Here is a 22,134-nt window from a genome sequence, read left to right as displayed (position 1 = left end):
TGTAGAGCCTTCTCTTGTGTTGTTGGAAGAGGGTGTTTGCTATGACCAGTGCATTCTCTTGGCAAAAGTCTATTAGCCTTTGCCCTGCTTCATTCCGTATCCCAAGGCCAAATTTGCCTGTTACTCCAGGTGTTTCTTGACTTCCTACTTTTGCATTCCTGTTCCCTATAATGAAAAGTACATCTTTTTTGGGTGTTAGTTCTAAAAGGTCTTGTAGGTCTTCATAGAACTGTTCAACTTCAGCTTCTTCAGCGTTGCTGGTTGGGGCATAGGCTTGGATTACGGTGATATTGAATGGTTTGCCTTGGAAACGAACAGAGATCATTCTGTTGTTTTTGAGATTGTATCCAAGTACTGCATTTTGGACTCTTGTTGACCATGATGGCTACTCTGTTTCTTCTAAGGGATTCCTGTCCACAGTAGTAGATATAATAGTCATCTGAGTTAAATTCACCCATTCCAGTCCATTTTAGTTCTCTGATTCCTAAAATGTCGATGTTCTCTCTTGCCATCTCCTGTTTGACCACTTCCAATTTGCCTTGATTCATGGACCTGCATTCGAGGTTCCTATGCAATATTGCTCTTTACAGCATCAGACCTTGCTTCTATCACCAGTCGCATACACAACTGGGTATTGTTTTTGCTTTGGCTCCATCTCTTCATTCTTTCTGGAGTTATTTCTCTACTGGTCTCCAGTAGCATATTGGGCACCTACCAACCTGGGGAGTTCCTCTTTCAGTATCCTATCATTTTGCCTTTTCATATTGTTCATGGGGTTCTCAAAGCAAGAATACTGAAGTGGTTTGCCATTCCCTTCTCCAGTAGACCACATTCTGTCAGACTTTCCACCATGACCCGCCCGTCTTGGGTGACCCCACAGGCATGGCTTAGTTTCATTGGGTTAGACAAGGCTGTGGTCCATGTGATCAGATTGGCTAATTTTCTGTGATTATGGTTTCAGTGTGTCTGCCCTCTGATGCCTTCTTGCAACACGTACCATCTTACTTGGGTTTCTCTTACCTTGGATGTGGGGTATCTCTTCACAACTGCTTCAGCAAAGCAGCCGCTGTTCCTTACCTTGGACGAGGAGTAGCTCCTCACCGCCCCCCCTCCTGACCTTGAACATGGAGTAGCTCCTCTCGGCCCTCCTGTGCTCACGCAGCCGCTGCTCCTTGGACGTGGGGTTGCTCCCTTCGGCAGCCCCCTTCGGCCGCCATGGCTGACCTTAGATGTGGGGTAGCTCGTCTTGGCTGCTGCCCCTGACCTCGGGCATGCGGTAGCTCCTCCCAGCTGCCGCTCCTGACATCGGACAGCGTGGGTAGCTCTTCGCTGCCGCTTCTGTGCTGACTCAGCCTGGCACTCTCAGTCGCCGCCCCAACCTTGGGCGAGGGGTAGCTCCTCTCGGTGGCGCTTCTGCGCGGTCCGTCGCAGCCGGCGCGGTTGTTTATTTTCTTTATTTTTTCATACTTAAGTAAATAGAATCTCTCAATATAGATTTTGTTTTTCTCTTATATATAGTGTGTCCTTTTGATCTCCAGTTCAGTTCTTTCCTTTCTGGAAAGCTCTCCTGTATTATGGGCATCCCTGGTGGCTTGGTGGTAAAGAATCTACCTGCCAAACAGGAAACGTGAGTTTGCTCCCTGGATCAGGAAGATCCCCTGGAGAAGGAAATGGCAACCCACTCCAGTATTCTTGCCTGAGAAACCTCATGGACAGAGGAGCCTGGTGGGCTACAGTCCATGGGGTCACAAAGAGTTGAATATGACTTAACAACTAAACAACACAATTCCGGTATTATACCTTTTTGTTGGTCCATCTGTTCAGTTTTTCTGTTGTATTGGATGCTATATTCTTTGTCTTTATTGTGTTTTGTTTAATTTTTCTTGCTGCCATATTTCCTTTTGCCTTCATACCTGTTTAGAGCAGAGGAGAACAAATCTGCTTATATTCCATAACTATCTTATAATTTCTCAACCTTTTGGTTCCGTGCATGCTATGCTCCAGGGACTTTGTATTCAATATGCCCTCGCCCTGCAATACCCTGCCCTCCACCCTCCCCATCCATGTGCATTGCTGCATTCACATCTCTACTCAGATATCCCCTCCTCGGAGAATTCTTCGTGTACCATCCCATCCTGTCTATCCACGTCTCTCTTCCTTCTTACCTTATAATCATGTGGTGTTAGATATATATCTGTATTTCAGTGCTTCATACTTCCTTAGCCCCCGCCCCGGGTGTACGGCTCAGAAAGCAGAGATTATATTTGTGTTGTTCATGGTTGTATTGCCAGTGCCGCCCACTGTGTTTGCCCATAGAAAAGCTTAATAAGTATCTGTCCGATTATAGAAAGTCTGGCCTGCACCCTACAGATAAGCCTGTGTAGGGGATACTTGGGGCAAAAATGTGGGCTGTGGTGAAATAATTTACAAATTCCTTTTGTTTCAACTGAGACACAATGGGACCAATTTTTCCCTAATTTGGTTCTAGAGAATGAGGAAGCAGAATTCTTAAACAGAAGAGCCTTTGAGCAAAAGTTTTGCAGATGCAGCACCTTCCTCAGTGCGATGTACATCTTCCCTTACTGGGAAGAGGGCTTAGTGCTTTTAGAATAGCTTGTTTAAGCACAGGGATTTCAAGTTAGTCATTGTCAGCTACGTCCTTAAATAGGACAGATCCTTCCACTGATGCCAGAAGATGTCCATGCCATCTGGGAATTTCCCCACGAATGCCTGCCTACTAGGAATTCTTTAATTTCAATAAGCCATTTCCAAGATCCAAACTTGTGATTCAAAACCAAATTTTCTGTATCCTGTATTTATCAGTAGATCACTCAGTAATGATTATAGCCTATCTAGGTTTTTAAATCATTTACTACTAACCTATAAGCTCTTTGAGAGCAGTACCCACTTCTTACAAATCTCTAAAACCCGAGGGTATATAACAGGAGTCCAAGTGTCCCTGGAAGATCTCAGTGAGCAGGAAGCATGCCCTCGAGCACTCCTGGCGCAGAGGGAACTGTGAGCTCATAGAGTGATAAGAGGTAGCATAAGCCCCCTTTGCCAACATCTGGAGCACAGCTGCTTCTTAATCTTTTCACCATCTGTTAATACAAATTGGCTGAAATAGAATATGGAGGTCTCAGATATGCATACAAATTAATATTGTGTAAACAGATAAGATACAAGAGAGAAAAGTCCTTCACAAAACAGATTTTGATGGTGCTTAGTTTTAAGTTAATACTAAAGGGGTGGTGTGAATGCCCCACTGGATTAGGGGAAACCATGGAAGAATAACTGACTGCTTTCAGCTTTAATCCTTCTGTGATTAATTGTAATGAAGAGTCTGTAACCTGGTTCTTATTTTCCCAACAACTGGGAAGAGATGGGTGGTTAGAAGCCTCCATGCTGGCCCCAGATCTTACTGGAGGTAGGAAGGGGCCCTGAGGTTGCTTGACCTTTTTGCAAGCTGCTGATCCCAGGCGGATGTTGGAAGTTGCCCTTCAGAAGTGCCCTTTTATTTCCATTAAGTGGCGGGCTTTCTTTTCTGCCTGGGAATGTGGTGGTGGACTCTGGCTCTGTGCCTTTCCTCTGGAGTGAATGCACTCCAAATTAGAAAAACAGAAATGTCCTAGTTCCTCTAGTCCTCTGCTGCCTCGGCTTGTTGCTGTGACCCCTCCTGCTCCAGCTGCCCTCCCCCAGGCTCTTGGCGTGGCTGAGAGGGGCTGGGGTCAAGGCGCAGTGGCCAGCACTGCTGGGAACATATTACCAGTCCGGAATTTAGTGACATCTCCCTGCACCTAGTACATCTTTTGGGGAGGTCTAAAAAACAATCTGTGAGGCACTGTAAGCAGTGATGTCACACGATTGCTTCTGGGAGACATTTAACTGCATAACATTTCTGCTTTCAGCATGGATGGGCTGTTTGAACAGGACAGTGCAGCTTTTCCAGGCCGGGTTTTGAGATGAGATAATCCCATTGGGTTTTGAGATGAGGAAATCCCATTGGGTTTCCTGGATGGTGCAGTGGTAAAGAATCCACCTGCCAGTGCAGCAGACGCAAGAGACAGGGGTTCAATCCCTGGGTTGGAAAGATCTCCTGGAAAAGGAAATGGCAATCTACTCTAGCATTCTTGCTGGAGAATCCCACGGATAGAGGAGCCTGGTGGGCTGCAGTCCATGGGTTCACAAAGAGTTGAACGTGACTGAGTGACTGAGGACGCACTCACGCAAGGATCCCATGAGGCCGGTTTTTCGTTCTCTTGATCAGAAACCAGGCAGCAGAACAGTCTCATGTGTAGTTAGAGGGAGGAAAGCAAGCTTTCTGTGCTTGAATATGATGCTTATTTTATTTGATCTGTTGGACTTTCTGGTTTCCTCAATAATGGAATATATTCACTTGGAATAGCCTGATAAGGAGCTGGAATGCTGATAGTCATTTAAAAGCATGTCTTTGAGGATTACTTTTAGTAAAAAATAAAACCGTACCACAGCTGCTGTTCTAAGTGGAAAAATTATTAATGCTGCCACCTGTTGACAGAACTTGAGTGTGCATCAGTCCACTTGGTCAGTAATCCCTGCCTGCCTGGAATACCATATCCACGTGGGACTGTATCCTGGGCCTTTCAGGAATACACACAGCCCCAGTCCTCAGGGATCTTGTAATTTTAATAGGCACCATGAGCCAGCATATTTAAAGAATAATGAATATCCATAGCTAGAGTGGCAAGTTCTCCTTGGGCCTGCCTAGTCTAAATCACTTAATTATGTGTTTAAAGACTTTATGTATGCATTGAAATACTTTCACATTCAGAATAACCATTCCTATTTAGATTCAGCTTTTCTCTTACAAGACTTCCAAGGGATAATGGTTTAACATTCTCTACATTTGTTAATTATTTGTTTCCTTTCAAATCCTAATATCTTAGCAATTCAAAATACTGAGTTGAATCTCATATGAAGAGTAGCTTTCTAGAAGAGAGTTTGGATGAGTGGATATCAAATGATAACTAAATGTATTCTAAAGTAAGTGCCCACATTTACCCCACCTCCCAAGTCAATATGACCATCTCATGTTCTGATACAGGGACATCTTGCTTGACAGGTTTCAGATAGTCTTCATTCTACCCCTCTGACTTCATGTTCTTTTTTAAAAATGTGTATGGATGCATAATGATGTTCTTTTAAAAATGGCTTGAAACGTTCTGGTCATGTTGCACCTCTTCTGACATTGTCTTCTGAGAATTACAAATGAATTACTTTAAGGATTTGCTCAGCCCACCTTGGAGACACTGATGTAAATCAATTCAAGGGATTCTGGAGCTACCATGCTGCCTTTTAGAATACTATTTCCTGTTTTATGGCCTGAAGCCTTTTATTTATTTATCCACTCCATTCATTTATGTGTTTGGCTGCATTGGCCCTTCTAAGTTGCAGCCTGTGGGATCTTTTGTTGCGATGAGCAGGCTTCTCTTTATTTGTCATGTGGGGGCTTCAGAGCGCGCCGGCTCAGTAGTTGCCCTGTGGCTTGTGGGATCTAGTTCCCCGATCCGGGATCAGACCTGCATAGCCCAGAAAAACAGGCTGAGAAGGCTCAAGTTTGAAAGTGACCTAAAGGGTGATATTGGAGAGAATTGTAACCAGGCATGTTGACTGTTTTCATTGTTGCCATTGGACTAAATCTCAGGAGCTTGAATGATGGAGCCATCGTTACACAAAATGCTCAGGACCATGTAATATTAAGGCTTCGTTTCAATGCTCCCAAAAGTATTAAGTGCATATATTAAAATTTTTCACTTATCACAGGGAAATTTAAAATTGATTCATAAAAAAATCATCTTTTTCAATAGATCAAAGGATATGGAAATTTGTAAAGTATAACATTTTACTTCTTAAATGCCATTTTTCCTATAATGAAATTTTGTGTGCTTCCTGTGGGGCTTTTTGATCAACTAATACTCAAGTCATTTTTGGGGTCTGTATATACTAGCTACAGATTTTCTATGCAGTAAGCATGGTTTATATATAAATTGTAAATTTACAAAACAACAAAAACAACCATGCATTCACTGCACTGGGAGGCAGATCCTTAACCACTGGACCACCAGGGAAGTCCCTGTCCTGAAGCCTTAAAGTTAGGATCTGTAGGTTGAAGGATATTCGTATTTTAATCATCTCGTAGACAGATGAACACTGCTCCCCTACTCCATGGAGCCTTTGTTCTTGTGGCTAACTAGAGTGACAGACAGGACTTGAGACCTGGGCTGTCAGCTGTGGCCGAGTTGAGCTCCCTGGTGCCTGGGTGGGGACCAGAATGCGGAGTCTGTGTGCTGAGCTGTAACTACGGCCAAGTGCAAAGAGCAACCAGCAACCCCCCAAAGTGTTAGAAAATCTCAGAAGAGGAATTAAATATGGGTCTGAATGTGAGAGCCCAGTAGGTTGGCACTATCCAATATGTTTTTGAAATCTGTTCCTGGTGAATCCAGCTTATTTTGTACACGATTCCATTTCCCACCAATTCCTCTAGAGGCCCTCAAAAAACTCAGAAACAGTTCTAGGGGAGCTGAGCAGACTGCCTTCTACCCTCATTAGACAAGGAAAGTTTAACCAAGATGTGAGTTTTTATTTGTTGGGGGGACTGCTCTTCTTAGAGCTGCCTCTTCTTTCCTAGGGCTTTTTTCAGCTCTACCCAAAGGATAAAGAACAATATTTTCTTGTCAGGGTAGTAGCTAAGTGTTGCTGGAAAATGAGGCCCCAGGGACTGTGACTGAGAATTCAGGTCTGTAAGTGATCTCTAAAATTCTGTACACACTCCTCAGTTAAAGTGTTACTTACATCTTCAATATAAGGGCGTGTGTGCGTGTGCTCAGTTATGTCTGACTCTTTGCAACCCCATGGATTAGTAGCCTGCCCAGGCTCCTCTGTCCATGGGGATTTTCCAAGCAAGAATACTGGAGTGGGTTGCCATTCCTACTCCAGGGGATCTTCCCAACCCAGGGACTGAACCTGTGTCTCTTGTGTCTCCTGCATTAGCAGACAAATTCTGTACTGTCTGAGCTACCAGGGAAGTCCACACTCACATGCTATGAAACCCCAATTCAAAAAGTCGGTTTGTTTTTGAAAATCAAAAGAGAAGTTGCTTAATGCATTGATTTTAAAGTCATCAAGCCATTCCATAACAGAAAGAGGGCTACATATTTAGTTTACAGAGCTCAAGAGAGTCATATAATTTCATGAAATTATTTACAAATAAGGAAGACTAATTAAAGAAGTATGCCACTGTGTGCCAGGCAGTGCTACCTTCCAGGGCTAAGGCCAAGGTGTCCACCCTGTACTTGGTCTTAGGCAGATATGATTTGATCTTTTACTTCCTCAAATACCAGGTAGTAATAATCTGATCTAACAGAAATTGTGAGAGTTGAAAAAAATCTAGTTAGCAGTTTATTTAAAGGCAATGTATATTTTTTGTATTTTGAAAACACTTTATCTCAGTTCCTATTGCAGAAGCACCATGAACATACTTCCAATCATCATTTCCCAGCAGGTGGGTGCCTTTATGTGAAGGGGATGCTTAGCCAGAGAGTCAGTGTGGGAGGATGGAGAGGATATAGCTGGGTGGCTATTGGCACAGGAGCCTAGACTGCAAGGTTAGAAGTACCTATTTCTCTGCTGAAGCCAGCCTGAATACTGGATGACAAGAGGCCAGCAAATGAGGATGGGAAAACAGTCTCTTTTGATGCTATCTCTAGTACTGGAAAGGCTCTTGTGCCTGGTGGGAGCATGTGTTTACCTTGGGTTAGGCTCATGATAGCTGATGAACTGAGACGTGCTCTGCAAGATAGGTCTGTCCTCGCCTCTGCTTGAACTTGCACTTTCCTTGTCATAAGAACAAAGTTGAAATGTGCCCTGGGTTTGGTTCTCTCTGTTCCTGTGTCCCTTTGCAAAGAGATACCACTTAATCTCTTACGAGATTCTGTAATAAGCAACATCAAATTTAAGAAAAGAAAGTTGGGCCATTGGGTAATTTCCTTTACTGGAGAAATTAGAAAAGAAGCCCCAGGGAAAGCCTAGAATAAACTATCTGTTGTGAAACTCCAGTTTTGTTTTCCCAGTCCACTGCAGAACAGTTCTCTTGCCAAATACAATAGAAACAAATTACTAGAAAAATTGAAAGGAAAAAACCACCAAATTCAAGCCCAAATTTTAGATTCAACAGCTTTAAAATTACTCTGTGGAAATCCTATAAAATTCCTAAATGTTTTTTTCTCATTTCTGTACTTACTGTGAAGGCTTACACTGGACTGCAGACCAGATACTGAGTTTAGTAAGATATAGGTAATGGATAATTTCTCATGGAACTTGCAAAATACTGTAAGCAAGTTCATCAGGGCATAAACTTTGCAAATAATTCAAGGCCCTGTACTAAGTTGCTCATCAGTGTTAATTTTTTAGGAGCAAAAGCGTAAAGAATGATCAAGACAGAAAAGTCCCATTTCTCAGAGAGTGAGTGAGAAAGGGATAGAAAATAAACATGAATACTCGGAAATTATTCATAGTAATAAGTAATAGAAAAATTGAATAGAATAGAATAAGATAACGAGAGGGAAGTGGGACTATTTTAAATATACTAGTGTAAGAAGTCTCCCCGAGGAAGTTTTATTTATGCAAATATCTCAAATGATAAACAGTCATGTTCAGGGAATTGTAGGAAGAACATTCTAGGCCAAGGACAGCCAGTGCAAAGGCCCTGAGGCAGAGGTATCTTTGATACAAAGGTAATGAGGCCTGAGGAGAGCAATACTGAATGCAAGTTGATGTGGCCAAAGTCAACTGTAGGGAAGTGTAGATAAGGAAAATGGTGTCATGGGCAGCCCAGAGATGAAGCTGTGCAAAGAGGTGAGTTGGATACGGAACATGCAGGAACAAGGAATCAGGAATCTCATCCGTGACTTAGCTCAGACTCCTGGTAATAGAATATGCAAAAGATGATGGATGAGGAGCCTGGGAGGAATGGGCTTTGGAGAAAAGGGCCTGGCCTTATAGACGGGCAATAAGGAAGGCTTTGAAGGGAGCATTGGAGAGAGTTTTCTGCAGAGGTTGTTACCTGGAGCAGGGGCATAGAGACAACTTTGGGTGGGTTTTGTCATATTCAACTGAACAAACACTCTGATATCACCTTGGCATTCATACAACTTGGGGATTGTAACACAGGATGTGGCATGCTCATGTCTGAATAACTGACTTCCTATAATAGGAAAAGGAGTTCTTTGATGGTTAAGTGTTTTAGGTCCAGGAAGACCCATCTTTTCAAAATTCTCCTGTTACTTCTAATGATAAAAGGGTAGAGATGGGATGGTGTCCTTTTTGAAGGGGTTTAAAATTTTCTCTTCTGAATATTGCATCTTCTATTATACTTTCTTTCCTGTTCTTCATCCATCTGGCTCTTTTACCTAACTAAGACTTAAAGGACATTTTTTTTTAAGTGATATTGGATACAGTCAGGTTTTTAACAACAGATCAAACTGACAAACTGTTTAGAAACAAGATACTACTGTGTAGTTCTATCCCAGCCAAACCTGGAATGAAATTTAAAGCAGGTCAATGCCTAGAGGGGGAATTGTTCAGTGGCTAAGTCATGTCCAGCCTTTTGCAACCCCATGGACTGCAGCATACCGGGCTTCTCTATCCTTCACTATCTCCTGGAGTTTGCTTAAATTCGTGTCCATTAAATCAATGATGTTATCAAACCATCTCATACTCTGCCATCCCGTTCTCCTTTTGCCTTCAGTCTGAACCAGCATCAGGGTCTTTTCCAATAAGTCAGCTCTTCATTTCAGGTGGCCAAAGTGTTAAAGATTCAGCATCAGTCCTTCCAATGAATATTCAGGGTTGATTTCCTTTAGGATTGACTGGTTTGTTCTCCTTGCAGTCCAAGGGACTCTGAAGAGTCTTCTCTAGCATCACAATTCAAGAGCGTCTATTCTTTGGCACTCAGCGTTCTTTGAGAGTGGTCCAACTCTCATATCCATACATTACTACTGGAAAAACCATAGCTTTGACTAGATGGAGCTTTGTTGGCCAAGTGATGTCTCTGTTTTTTTAATACACTGTCTAGGTTTGTCATAGCTTTTATTTCAAGGAAAAAGTGTCTTTTAATTTCATGGCTGCACTCACCATTTGCAGTGATTTTGGAGCCCAAGAAAATAAAATCTGTCATTGAGGGTGAAAGAGGAGAGTAAAAAAGCTGACTTAAAACTCAACATTAAAAACACTAAGATCATGGCATCTGGTCCCATCACTTCATGACAAATAGAAGGGGGAAAGTGGATGGGGAAAACATATATATAATTTGGGATCAGCTAACTGCAAAAAAGAAAGTAATACCTGTGAGTCCAAATTTCAGTTGCAGTTTATTTCCCCACGTTTAGCAAAGTAGGGTGAATTTATAAGTTTTGCAGTATCCATATGGTTTCAAAAGCATCAGTTCTTTCTGAGACTGGAATTCTGCCCATCTTACTGTTAAGGTGCAGGCTCAAATGAAGGTCTGAGTGAAAGGTTGTACTTTAATTGATTTGGATTTTAAAAATGTGTATGTGTGTGTGTGTGTGTGTATGTGTATTTAGTGGTAACCTAAGAATAATATACTCATAAGCTATTATAAGGGCTTCCCAGGTGGTGCTAGTGGTAAAGGGCCTGACAGCCAATGCAGAGGATGTAAGGGACGTGGGTTCAATCCCTGGGTCAGGAAGATCCCCTGGAGGAGGGCATGGCAACCCACTCCAGTATTCTTGCCTAGAGAATCCCGTGGACAGAGGGGCCTGGCGGACTGTGGTCCATAGGTTGCAAAGAGTTGGACACAACTGAAGTTAGTACATACACACACACAAGCTGTTACAACTAGAAGGACACAAATATAAATTTGTCCTTTGGTTCTTTAACAGAACAGGAAATGGAGGTGTTACAACTTTCCCAAGGTCACACAGATAGTTAAGAGCAGAGCTTACACCAGAGCTGGGACTAGTCTAGGTTTTAGTACTTTTTGCTTTTATCATGTGACTCCTTAATGTTTTATATTCCAAATGCTGAAGCTAGGTTATAAAGTAGCATATTTTCTGCTCATATTCAATTTATTGAAGTCAATATAAATTCCTGACTTTTAAAGTTCCTTTCTGGGTAGTATTTGTGCAGATTTGATTATTCTGTCTCTGAAAATAATTCCAACAGCTAATTAGAATTGGGAAGTGTCTTGCATATGATGTATTTTGTTTTGGCATTTAGGTTTTCCTCGAACATTAGTTCAGGCTGAAGCCTTGGACAGACTATGTGACCTGGATCTAGTGATCACTTTGAACATTCCATTCGAAACGCTCAAAGATCGTCTCAGCCGACGTTGGATTCACCCTCCCAGTGGAAGGGTATATAACCTGGACTTCAACCCACCTCATGTACATGTAAGAGTATACAAAGTACTTTCACACGTTGACAAGGAGGTAAAACATTTCAGTTGAAAAGTGGGGGGACAATATGAATAGGCTATTCCAAAAAGAGCAAATATACATAGCCAACAAATATTTTAAAATTATCATTCACTTGTAATGAAGGAATGTAAATTAACACTTTTATTGCTGGTTAGGATCTGGGAACACGGTACTGTTATCTGTATTAGGTATATGAAATGTTAATCATCTTTTAGAGAAGCAACTTAACAACGTACATTAAAAATTTTAAATACGTATTTCATTCACCCCACTTCTGGGAGTACAGTCTATGAAAATGTAAGCACTAGCAGGTAAGGTCATGTACACAGGGAGACTTATTTTGGTGCTGTTTGTAATGGGAAAAATAAAACTTGAAAACATTACAAACGTTCATCTCTAGGGGTGGCTTAATAAATTTGGCAATAATCACATTTTGGAATATGATGTAGTCAGTAGAAAGAAAGTTGAGTTAGTACTATTATCATTGGGAAGATTTCCCAGAGAAGGAAATGGCAACCCACTCCAGTATTCTTGCCTGGAGAGTTCCATGGACAGAGGAGCCTGGTGGGCTACAGTCCATAGTGTTGCAAAGTGCTGGGTGCAACGGAGGGACTAGTGCTTTACTTACTATATTCTTTGGCCTCGAGTAATATTTTCCCCTGAGTGTTGTTAAGTGACAAATGCGAACAGCAGAATGATTCCGTTTTTGTAAAACCATGACCACCCTTATTTATGCATATCTGTTTACATGGTGATAAGTGCTCTCTAGCTTCATAAAAGTAGGGATAAAGATACAAAGGATCTATCCTGGGCTGCCAGTGTTTGGGGCTGGGGCAGAGTAAGGCACAGGGTTAGAGTGAGTGGGGTCATGTGAGAAGTGAGCATGAGGATGTACAGGGATGAGAGAGAGCCAAAGGCAAAGAAGATTGCCCTTTAAAAGAACTTCACAATATAATAACTATGTGTCTGCATAAAGTTAAGTACATGTAAAGGTAATATGGTTAAAGAAACTTTTGGTAAACTCGTTTAAAGAGTTACTGTTCCTCCTGGTAAAGGCATGAATTAGTTCAGTCTGATCATTCTTATTTGCTAATATATAGTATTACTTGTCCCTATCTAAATGTGAAAGGTGTGGCCATTGTGTCTTACTGGTTTAATGTTTATGGACTGGGATAGACTTGAATATAGTCAATAACAACTATAGAAAACTACTTCACGGGGTTATGGATGGATACCATCTAGTTCCTTAAGTCATCATTAGGTTCTTATAAGCCCTTTTCATTTAGGTTAAGCAGTAGTCTCCTTTTGAAGTCTTCTTTTAAAAATGTACGTTATTCTGGAATTCCTTTGTAGAGCCCTTCCATTATTCCATCCCAAAAAACAAGTATGGGGGGAAAATGGATAAGGAGGAAAAGAGGGTTCTGAGTTGGCATTGGAATCTAACACAAATACATCATATTTTGGCCCTCCTTAGACTTGCTGATGTGGAGATTCTTGTAGAATTTGAGTTGCTTTCCAAAGCCTGGGTACCCCTAAAAGAGCACTGCAGTTGCAATGCTATTTCCAAAGACAGCAGTGGAAGTGCCAGTTTGGGCCAAGTCAACCAGCTGCTGTGACCAAGCTTCCCTGGGAGAGATGCTGTTGTCCTAGCATCCTTCTGCTCTTTCTGGAAGCAGTGTTGTATTTCTGGGTGCTCTGAAGTCCTGGAAATGATTCCTGAGCTTTGCAGCAATAAGTAAAATAAAGGAGAGGAATGAGTGATGGATCTCCTTCTCCCACCCCTCATCTCTCCTGTTCCATCAGGGTAACAGCCCTGTATTATACACATGATACTTATGTGGCTCACCAGTAAATTCTAAGTGTAAGTTATATACTTAAGGCTTTGTGCTGTATTGGAATTTTAGTGCATTTCAAACTTAGAGCCAATTCTGGATTATCCAGTTGAATGCCTGAGCCTTCTGCTCTATGCCTGAGTTCTGCTCTATTCTGCCTTTTGACAGATTGATTTCCTGTGACTATCTGCCTTGGTAGTCCAATAGCCATGGACATGGGAGGTGAAATTCTGAGGTGTCCATTTTGCTTTTGTATGCAGATATAGCTCCCGGGGAAGTCAAAGTACACCAAAAAATCAGATTTTCTAAAATTACAGTTTTTCAGTTGCCAGAATGTTTGTTTGTGGTTATCATGGGTATATGATTCATGCCTATTTTGTTCTAACTTTAGATGTCATTATTTGATTTGCTAAAATAACCTGAGTAAGTTTAATCTTAGAAGAACTACGTGATAGAATTTGAAAGTAGCAAAAACAGGCCTGACATACCTTCTCTTTGATGAGTGTTTTTCCTAAGGAAGCCATTTGGTTCTTTGAGACATTCATTTTCCATTTTAAGAACTCAAGCTTTAGAAAGAAGCTAGTTTTAGGAATATTTAGAGGACCAGAGTGACATTGTCTAGTGGCTGTTTTGTTGTTGGGCGAAGTGGGATGGAATTTTGAACTATGAATTAAAGGTGTCATTTATCAAGCAGTGGAATATGTTTGGAAATATCAGAAGTCTTAAAGATTTCATGTTTCATCTCTTATGAAAAAAGCTTAACATACTTACTAATGCTGTTTGCTTTTCAACCACCTTCATCGTTTTTATTGTCCCCTGGGGCTAACTCATCAGGTGGTGGGAATCAAAGGTGAATGTACAGTTTTGCCCAGGAAAGTTTTTACGTATGGAATGGCTTAAGTGTTGGCCACACTAGCTGCTTTCTCTGGTGTCTGTAGGGCATGGATGACGTCACTGGTGAGCCACTGGTCCAGCAGGAGGATGACAAACCTGAAGCAGTTGCTGCCAGACTAAGGCAGTACAAGGATGTGGCAAAACCCGTCATCGAGTTGTACAAGTGAGTGTGCTTCCGTGTTTCCACGCCACTTGGCCAGCTGAAACGGTGTGGCTCCTCACGGGAAGGACAGTGGGTTGCAGTGGGGTGGTGTTTCTTTAAGCTTGACAAACCTGAAAGGCCAAATACCTCTCAGATGAAGTCAGATGAAATGCTGGTGTGTACATGGGCAAGAATGCCTGATGTTTTTATGCTTAAACTCTTATAAGGACCACAGCCTGATCATCTCTGTGCGATTATCAATTTGCATCTAGACATTTTCATTGTCTTAAGGGACTGAAATAATGGTTTACATTTTGATACTCCCACATGTAAATATATGACTTGGATAGAAGATTAGAAGGGACTTTTTGGCTTAGATATGTCTGGAGGGAGTTTAATAAAAACTAAAGCTATAAACTACAGGTTGCAAATTCAGGTAACTACAGGGGCCAGGCAGGTGATGGAAATGAGTGTCAAACCTGGTGGGAGGCATGTCAAGCTGGGCAGTTGAGTGACAGTTGAATTAGACAGCTCCTCTGTTGCTCGAGCCAATTATCACCATGGAAGCACTCAGGCTAAGTGTGGCCAGTGAGCCTGTTTTTCAAAAGAAGCAGAAGTCAGGCTTTCTCTGCAGAAGAAAATCCCATATTTTATAATATACTGGCCAAAAAATTAAAAAAAAAAATTCTTGGCTATGTTGCACAGTTTGTGGCATCTCATTTCCCATCCAAGGATTGAACCTGGACCCCTGGCAGTAACAGCAGCGAGTCCTAACGTCTGGACCACCAGGCAATTCCCTAAAAAATTTTTAATAACTTGGACGCCAAACAAAGCCCATGTATGGACTGCATTCAGGACAGCAGTGTGCGGCCTCTGCTCTAATCATTGTCTGATCTTGTAGCCCCCAAATAATTTAGCCAGCCTTCAGATATGAAGTTCTTGACCATTTATTAGGATACATCTTGTGTTTCATGATCTATAACAAAGGTTTTAGAGTAGCAAGGTTTGTCACTGATTTGCTTTTCACTGTGTGTATTGAGGCAGATTTGGGGTTGTCCCTATAATGTTATCATGTTTTTAAAGGAGAAGAAAAGGTGGCATGACATCAAGCTTGCCAGAATTGCAGAGGATAGGGCTTTATTTAGTTGTACCGAACTGGGGGTGTTGATACATTGGTTTTGGGACTCAGTGATGTGTGACATAGACCAGGAGATTGCGTTTACATTGTACCCAGGATCTTCATCTGCGCTGATATCATGTCAAAAGGAAACCTAAAATGCCCTGTATGTCGGACTTTGTTTTTCAGGAGCCGAGGAGTGCTCCACCAGTTTTCAGGAACCGAGACTAACAAAATCTGGCCCTATGTTTACACGCTTTTCTCGAACAAGATCACACCTGTTCAGTCCAAAGAAGCCTACTGAGCCTGCGCAGTGGAAGAACCAGGAAGATATGGTCATTTGTTCAACTGTATGTGTAGTGTTGGTGCCATGCCCCAGTTAGCAGCTAGCTGAGATAGCTTGCAGTGTCTTTTCTAGTTTAAATGGTGAACAGACATGAAAACTAATGAATAGAATGAGTTAATGACGAGGCTCTTCTCTGCCTTTCTAAAAGAGGGGCCACCTACACGTGTTTAAGATGTCCCTGCACATGTCTCAAGTTCTTTATAAGAAAGGAAGCAACACAGGCTGGATTCCAAGCGGTGTATCACCCAAGCTCTAGTTGATTTTCCACAGCCAGGTTGTTGCCATAATAGCTTTTTCACACATGACGGTGGTGCTCCCTGGCTCTCTCCAGCCCCTAAAGGCTGTTGAAACATAGCACCAGGAGGCCTGAGAATGCCAGGGGCTCTAGCTGCTTTTGTCCCTGCTTCTCTGGCATGTGCCCTCCTGGTGACAGTGGGATTGAAACAGTAGCTCTCAGTGATTGCTTCTCTGGCCTTGAGTGACTGTCCACAGTTCACTTTTTCCTATTAGGAATGACGCCTTCTCTGTATCCGTGCTCCATTGAATCTCTTTTTCATACATCCTAGAATGAAAGGACTTGGCTTCTACCACTTTTATTAGACATCTGTTTTCTCCCTCCCTAGACTATTAAGTAATATTGTTCCTGCTTTTATCCCTCTCAGATTCCTGTCTGAGAGCTGAGAGCTGCGGGATGATGTTCAGTCTCTCTATGCACCAGGAGCTGAACCGCGTGGAGGGTCTACTTAAACTGTTCATCTGACTCTCATGAGTTGACACCGCTCCTTTCTTTTATTGTGGCAAAATAAAACCCTAAGAGTCTTTGGGGAACTCTCAAAAACTGGGAAAGATTCACCTCCATAAATGTTAAAAGATTGTATCTTATGTATAGAAGTAAATAAGACCATATGGAATTACTGGACTGAAAGAATAGTTTAGCTTATAATGAAGACAGAAAAATATATATTTTGAAAATGCTGCTAAATATTGATGCTGACAGTGTTTTTCTCGTGTGAGTGACCCAAGCATATTATAAATAGTTGGTAAAGGGAATGGAGCCTGTGGGGTCAAGGAAAATGTTGCACTACCTGTGCCTAGACTCATGATGACAGCTTTATGATTATGGGATTTGATAAAATTGTAATTTTTTATTCTATTCCAAAGATGCTTTCTATAGGATGGCCATTAGGTCTAGAAATATAGATCACACTATTTTGTCATTCATTAGAATGTAGCATCAATAAACCATTTATTAAGGATTTGCCTCGTTTCCAGACTTGGTGGCCACTAATGCTCGCCCTCCTCTGGGAAAGACAATGAAATTTATTCCTGTTGCCTTAAAAATAGATATCCTCTTCATGCATCGTGATTGTACCAGCGAGGGTCCTTTACTATTTCCAGGAGTGACTTCTGTCTAACTCTTGATACTGCTGAGAAAACAAAAGCCTTTCAGCATAGGTGATGTTGGAACACATTATTTATTTTCTGAAGATGTCACAGTGAATTTCCAGTCATTCACTGACCCATGGATTCTGAATGGTAGCCATGCATCTTCTCTACAAATACTGCCCCCACTCTGGCCAGTCCCTCTCGCTTTGTCCCTTCATGTGAATGTTCTTTGGCTACCTTAGTGGAAACACAGACCAGTTTCCTCCTCATCCTCTGAATCCAAGTGAAGTGAGATTATTTACTTTCTAGGTTTATGCAGTTAAAATGCCCAGTTCAGATTTGTGAAACATCGGTGCATGATAGTGACTTTTGAAAAGAGTTGTGTTTGAATGCCAGTTGATGGGGATAGGGTAAAAACCAGACATGCAGATACAGCTCAGGTTTCCAGGGGAACCAGGCATAGAGAAAAACAAGTCTTATTTGAGAAAAATTGCACAATTTAGAGTAGTTTTGCCATGGAGACAATTTCCATAAAGTAGGAAAAGTAGAAAGTTAAGGTTATTATAGGGATCATTCAGGAGAGGAAAGTGTGTGCTTTTTTGGAAGCAGAAAAATCTTCAAAACTTTCCTCCCTTCTGTTGATGTTTAGCAGATGCTCCAATGAAATCATGGCCTTTGGAGTTTTGGGAAGAAGTATGGGAAATGGCCTAGGTGATCCCTGACTCGATACTCTGCTCCTTCATCCTCCCCTCCCTTCTCCCTTCCAGCAAAATAGACACTTAAAGCCAGTGTCAGTGTTGCTCAATGCCTCTCAATAGTGTGTGCTATTTCTGAGGTTGCCCGCAGTAGAGGGCAGTCACCTTTGCTGGGTGAGACCATAATGAAAGCCAAACACTGTTCCCATGGGCTTTTGAAAGATGATGCTTGTTTGATGATGTTCGATAGCCTAAAAAAAATGTTTCTGGTTTTCTTCAACAAAGTCTAGCTTTTCCTTCAATGATTTTACACTAAAATAAATAAAATTTTCTTGAAAATATTTTGACCAAGATAAAATTAAAGGGACCTATTTAGTTTTCCTTCTACTGCCACACGTGAGGTTCCATCGAAGCTAGGCACAAAGAGTAGTTTGGGTGGTTTCTAAAATTCTTACTTATCCCCTCCTTCTCTGATTCTAGCCAGCTCTGCGTTCATTTTGCTTTCTCTTATCCCCACCAGCTTCCTGCTTATTGAGAACTTGAAAACACTGCTGTGTTTAATATACTCTAACACTAAAGCAAGCATATAATAGGTACCATATATTGAAGGCCTGCTGAGTGTCATATGTGTACAGTTTTAGGACATTTGCAAACATCTCATTTAATCTTGCCAGCATCCTTTGAGACAGGCATGATCCCATGCTTATAAACAAAGCGAGGGTCGGCAGAGTAAAGCATCATGCCCTGGCTTCTCCCAATGCGCAGTGTAGACACACTTGAACGCAGGCTTCCTAGCTCTGCTCCTAGATGTTGACTACCTGCATCCTGTCCCAAGCAACAAAGGGCTCTGAGCTTGCTTGTATTTCCAAGTGGCCTCACATCCAGAATGGCAGGGTTCACTCTGGTGACATCCACCTCTGTGTGAGAGTGTTCCTTTTCCTTTTTCCCTTTTGCTTAAGCAAAGGAAGCTGCTAGAGGAGAGTCTGAGCCCTTGATCATCCATAATTGCTCACTTATAAGTAAATTGAGGACTTCCCTGGTAAAGAATCTACCTGCTTTGTGGGAGACCTGGGTTTGATCTCTGGGTTGGGAAGATTCCCTGGAGAAGGGAACGGCTACCCACTCCAGTATTCTGGTCTGGAGAATTCCATGGACTATATAGTCCACAGGGGTCGCAAAGAGTGGGACATGACTGAGCGACTTTTACTTTTGTACATAAGTAAAATGAAAGGCGTCAAAGTAGGCCTGGCTTGGGTCCAGGCTACTCTGTGGCGGCGGCAAGCTCATGGTCCTCCTTTGTTCTCTCGGTGTCCATGGTTTTGTGTCCCTGAAGGGACCCTGATTCTTGCGCCACCCCAGCCATGGTGCTCACACACTCCCCTAGACTCCTGGGAGCCCTCCAGACACTATTCAATACTTTGTTTCCCTGACATCAGAACAAATGACTGCCTTGCCTCCACCCCCAAACAAGGCCCCCATAGTAACTGATCTTTCCTACAGTGCTAGCTGGTGAGCAGGTGGTGATTGAGCTCCTAATCCAGGGTCATCCTAGACTGCAATGTCATCCTCCCTGTGTGATGTTGCATCATTAACATCGTCCTGAAGGCCAAGTCCATGTCTTTGCCTGCCCTCTGATGTGGTGGCGCTGCTTATCACTCACAATTCTGGCAGGAATGGCTTCCCACCTCACCTGACTTCTCCAGGGTGACTCTCAATACCTTCCGATAGCTCAGCTCACATGAGCTCCAGCTTCATCCAGGGTGTGCCCCTCTCTTTGGTAGGGAAGGGGAAAAGGTAAGAATAGGCACAGGCAATGGAGGATTCTTGGGAAGCAGGTGATGCTGTGGCCTCTCCTGCCATTTCTAGGTTGAGTTTTTTTCTTTTCTGGCCATACCATGAAGCATGCAGAACTTACCCAACCAGGAATCGAACCTGTGCCCTCTGAAGTGGAAGTGCGGAGTCTTAACCACTGGACTGCCAGGGAAGCCCTATAGGTTGTTGACAGGATAAATTTTGATAGAAAGATGCCTATGTAAACCCATAAATAGAGTCTTTATACTTTTTAAATCACTGGAAACTGAGTTCAGTATCTGATTTCGGTTATTTGTTTAAAGAAGTTTTAACTACCCGCTTGTGGTGTGTGTTGGGAGCAGGAAGGGAGGGAGAAGTCTTTGCTTAAATCATAAAGACAGCAAATTTCCAAGTATGTTCAGGTATCAAAAGGGCTTGGTAGTCACTGTTTATTGGTGCTATGTGCACTCCATCCATTATCTAGTTAAATTCTCAACAATTAGCCTAAGTAATAGTATTATCTCAATTATCTTGCCTCCTTGTGTTTTAAAACTGAAATGCTCGTTTACTTAACCTTTTCCTATATGGGGATTAATCAGGAAATTCAAAAAGGCTTTTTAAATATGTTTCTCTAGTTTGAGCTCCCTATTCTCATGGATAGGTAAAACAATGTATTTGCTCCCACCTGGAATCTTTGCTTTTGGCTCTAGTGCCAAGACAGGAAGTGGGCATCAGCGGGTCCTGGCGGTAGCCGCACACTGCATATGCAGAGGACGGTGTTTCGTCTGTCCTCTGCTGGGTCACGGGATGTCTGGAGGCATTCATATCTACCTGATGGATTTCATGTGTTGCTTTTCACTTAATAGACAATATCTTTTCTTGCTGCAGTAATTTTGCCAGAAAGGCAATTCGTAAGATAGAGTCATGTCTATAGTATGAATTGCGTTCTATTCCCCTCCATCTTCAGCAACTTCCTTGTCTGTTCGGTGTTTCAGAAGAGGAACCCAGTAACAGACGCCTTTTAATGTGGGAATGTGGTCTGGTCATAAGGTCCCTTTCCTTATATAACTGACCCAGTCTGGTTTGCAGATGCAACGTGTGCAAGACCCAGATGACGGGGAACTGTGAAGCCATATTTCAACTGTGAGGAAAATTTGCTTCCTGCGTCTGTTGAGACATAATTACAGTTGCTGATAAATGCCATACCTTATCTTTCTTTTAACAAATTGCACAGTTCTTGCCAAAATAAATGTCATTATCTGTATGCTTCAGGAAATTCCCTAAATTGGTGTGTGTGAGTGAGTGTGAGAGAAAGAAAGGTAGTGTGTGTTTTGGGAAGGGTAGTGTTGGATATATTCATTCCTTCTTTGGTGATAATTAGGCTATTCTAGAAAGCACAGTGTCATTCTTGAAATAAAAGATTTCCTGTTTAAACACATGTCAAAAGAGCATTGCACCTTGAAGATTCTCACTGGGGTTGATGTGTCTAATATCACTTCATGAAACCTTTCTCTTGAGACAGAAATGTGCTAAATAAGGACAAAGTTTTTTGTTTCATTTAGAGAAGAATAAAGGGAAGAAAAATGAAAACTCAATCTTTATGTCAGCTCCAAGGTGTCAGGGCATAGAGGGCTTTCCTAGTTTTATGAGAATTTGTACTACTGATTTTTATAGATTCTTGTTTTTGAGATGAGTAGATCTTGGGAAATTGTTGCATTACAATGGCATTTCACTGTGATTCCTCTCAAGCTCAAATCAGTTCTCTAACCTAATGACAACTTGCCTCTGGTTTACTCTCCTGTGAAATGTCAGCTCCATTTTCCCAGAAGTTGTGTGTTTACGATGAGTCAGTGCTTTTCCTCAGTGTGAAAGTTATCAGCCCTCTTGATTTTGGTGTATGTGCTTAATTCAAAGTATCTAAACCTGTAGTCTAATCTGTACATGCTCTGTTAATTGTGTTATTGATGATTTTATCTGGCTTGAAGATCGATTCAAACTTTTTAATCTGATAGAAATAAAGTTTTTTCTGCTTATAACTAGTGAATTCATTTAACATTTCTATATAGCCTTTTATACTTGGCAGTACACACCTTCACAAATGCTCTCATTTATGCCACTCTGCAACCTTCCCATTATCAACAGTGTTTTCTCCACTTTGAAGATGGGGAAAACAGAGAATATAGTGTTCCCTGGATAATGTGATAGTTGGTGGCAGAGCAAGACCCCAAATCCAAGATTTATGACCCCCCCAGTCTCATTTTCTGCTACACTATGTTGCCTCACTTTGTTTACCTTCAAACTCTTTATTTTCCAGTACTTTACTTTTTACCTATTTCCATGGACATTCTTTATTTTTGAAGTAACTGGATGATGTAAGTAGATCCTATCCTACAGGTAAGGAGACTGGATCAGAGTGCCTGACTCTAAGGTCATCCCGTCCAGGCTTACTCAACAGTA

At 41.9% G+C, this 22,134-nt stretch overlaps 1 protein-coding gene across 4 annotated transcripts in view; it reads left to right on the top strand.

Moving 5' to 3' along the window:
* Positions 1 to 21,713, top strand: part of AK4 (adenylate kinase 4) — a 171,299-nt gene extending 149,586 nt beyond the window's left edge. For all 4 annotated transcript variants that reach the window (XM_070786409.1, XM_019957318.2, XM_070786408.1 and 1 more), the window contains 3 exons: positions 11,275 to 11,447; positions 14,245 to 14,363; positions 15,649 to 21,713. In XM_070786409.1, the coding sequence (XP_070642510.1) occupies positions 11,275 to 11,447; positions 14,245 to 14,363; positions 15,649 to 15,763 (407 nt within the window). In that variant the 3' untranslated portion in view covers positions 15,764 to 21,713. The remainder of the gene's footprint in view (positions 1 to 11,274; positions 11,448 to 14,244; positions 14,364 to 15,648) is intronic.
* Positions 21,714 to 22,134: the final 421 nt, after the last annotated feature.

This window comes from Bos indicus, chromosome 3, assembly GCF_029378745.1.
Source record: "Bos indicus isolate NIAB-ARS_2022 breed Sahiwal x Tharparkar chromosome 3, NIAB-ARS_B.indTharparkar_mat_pri_1.0, whole genome shotgun sequence".
Taxonomy (NCBI): Eukaryota; Metazoa; Chordata; class Mammalia; order Artiodactyla; family Bovidae; genus Bos; species Bos indicus.
This window is presented reverse-complemented; position numbering and strand designations above follow the sequence as displayed.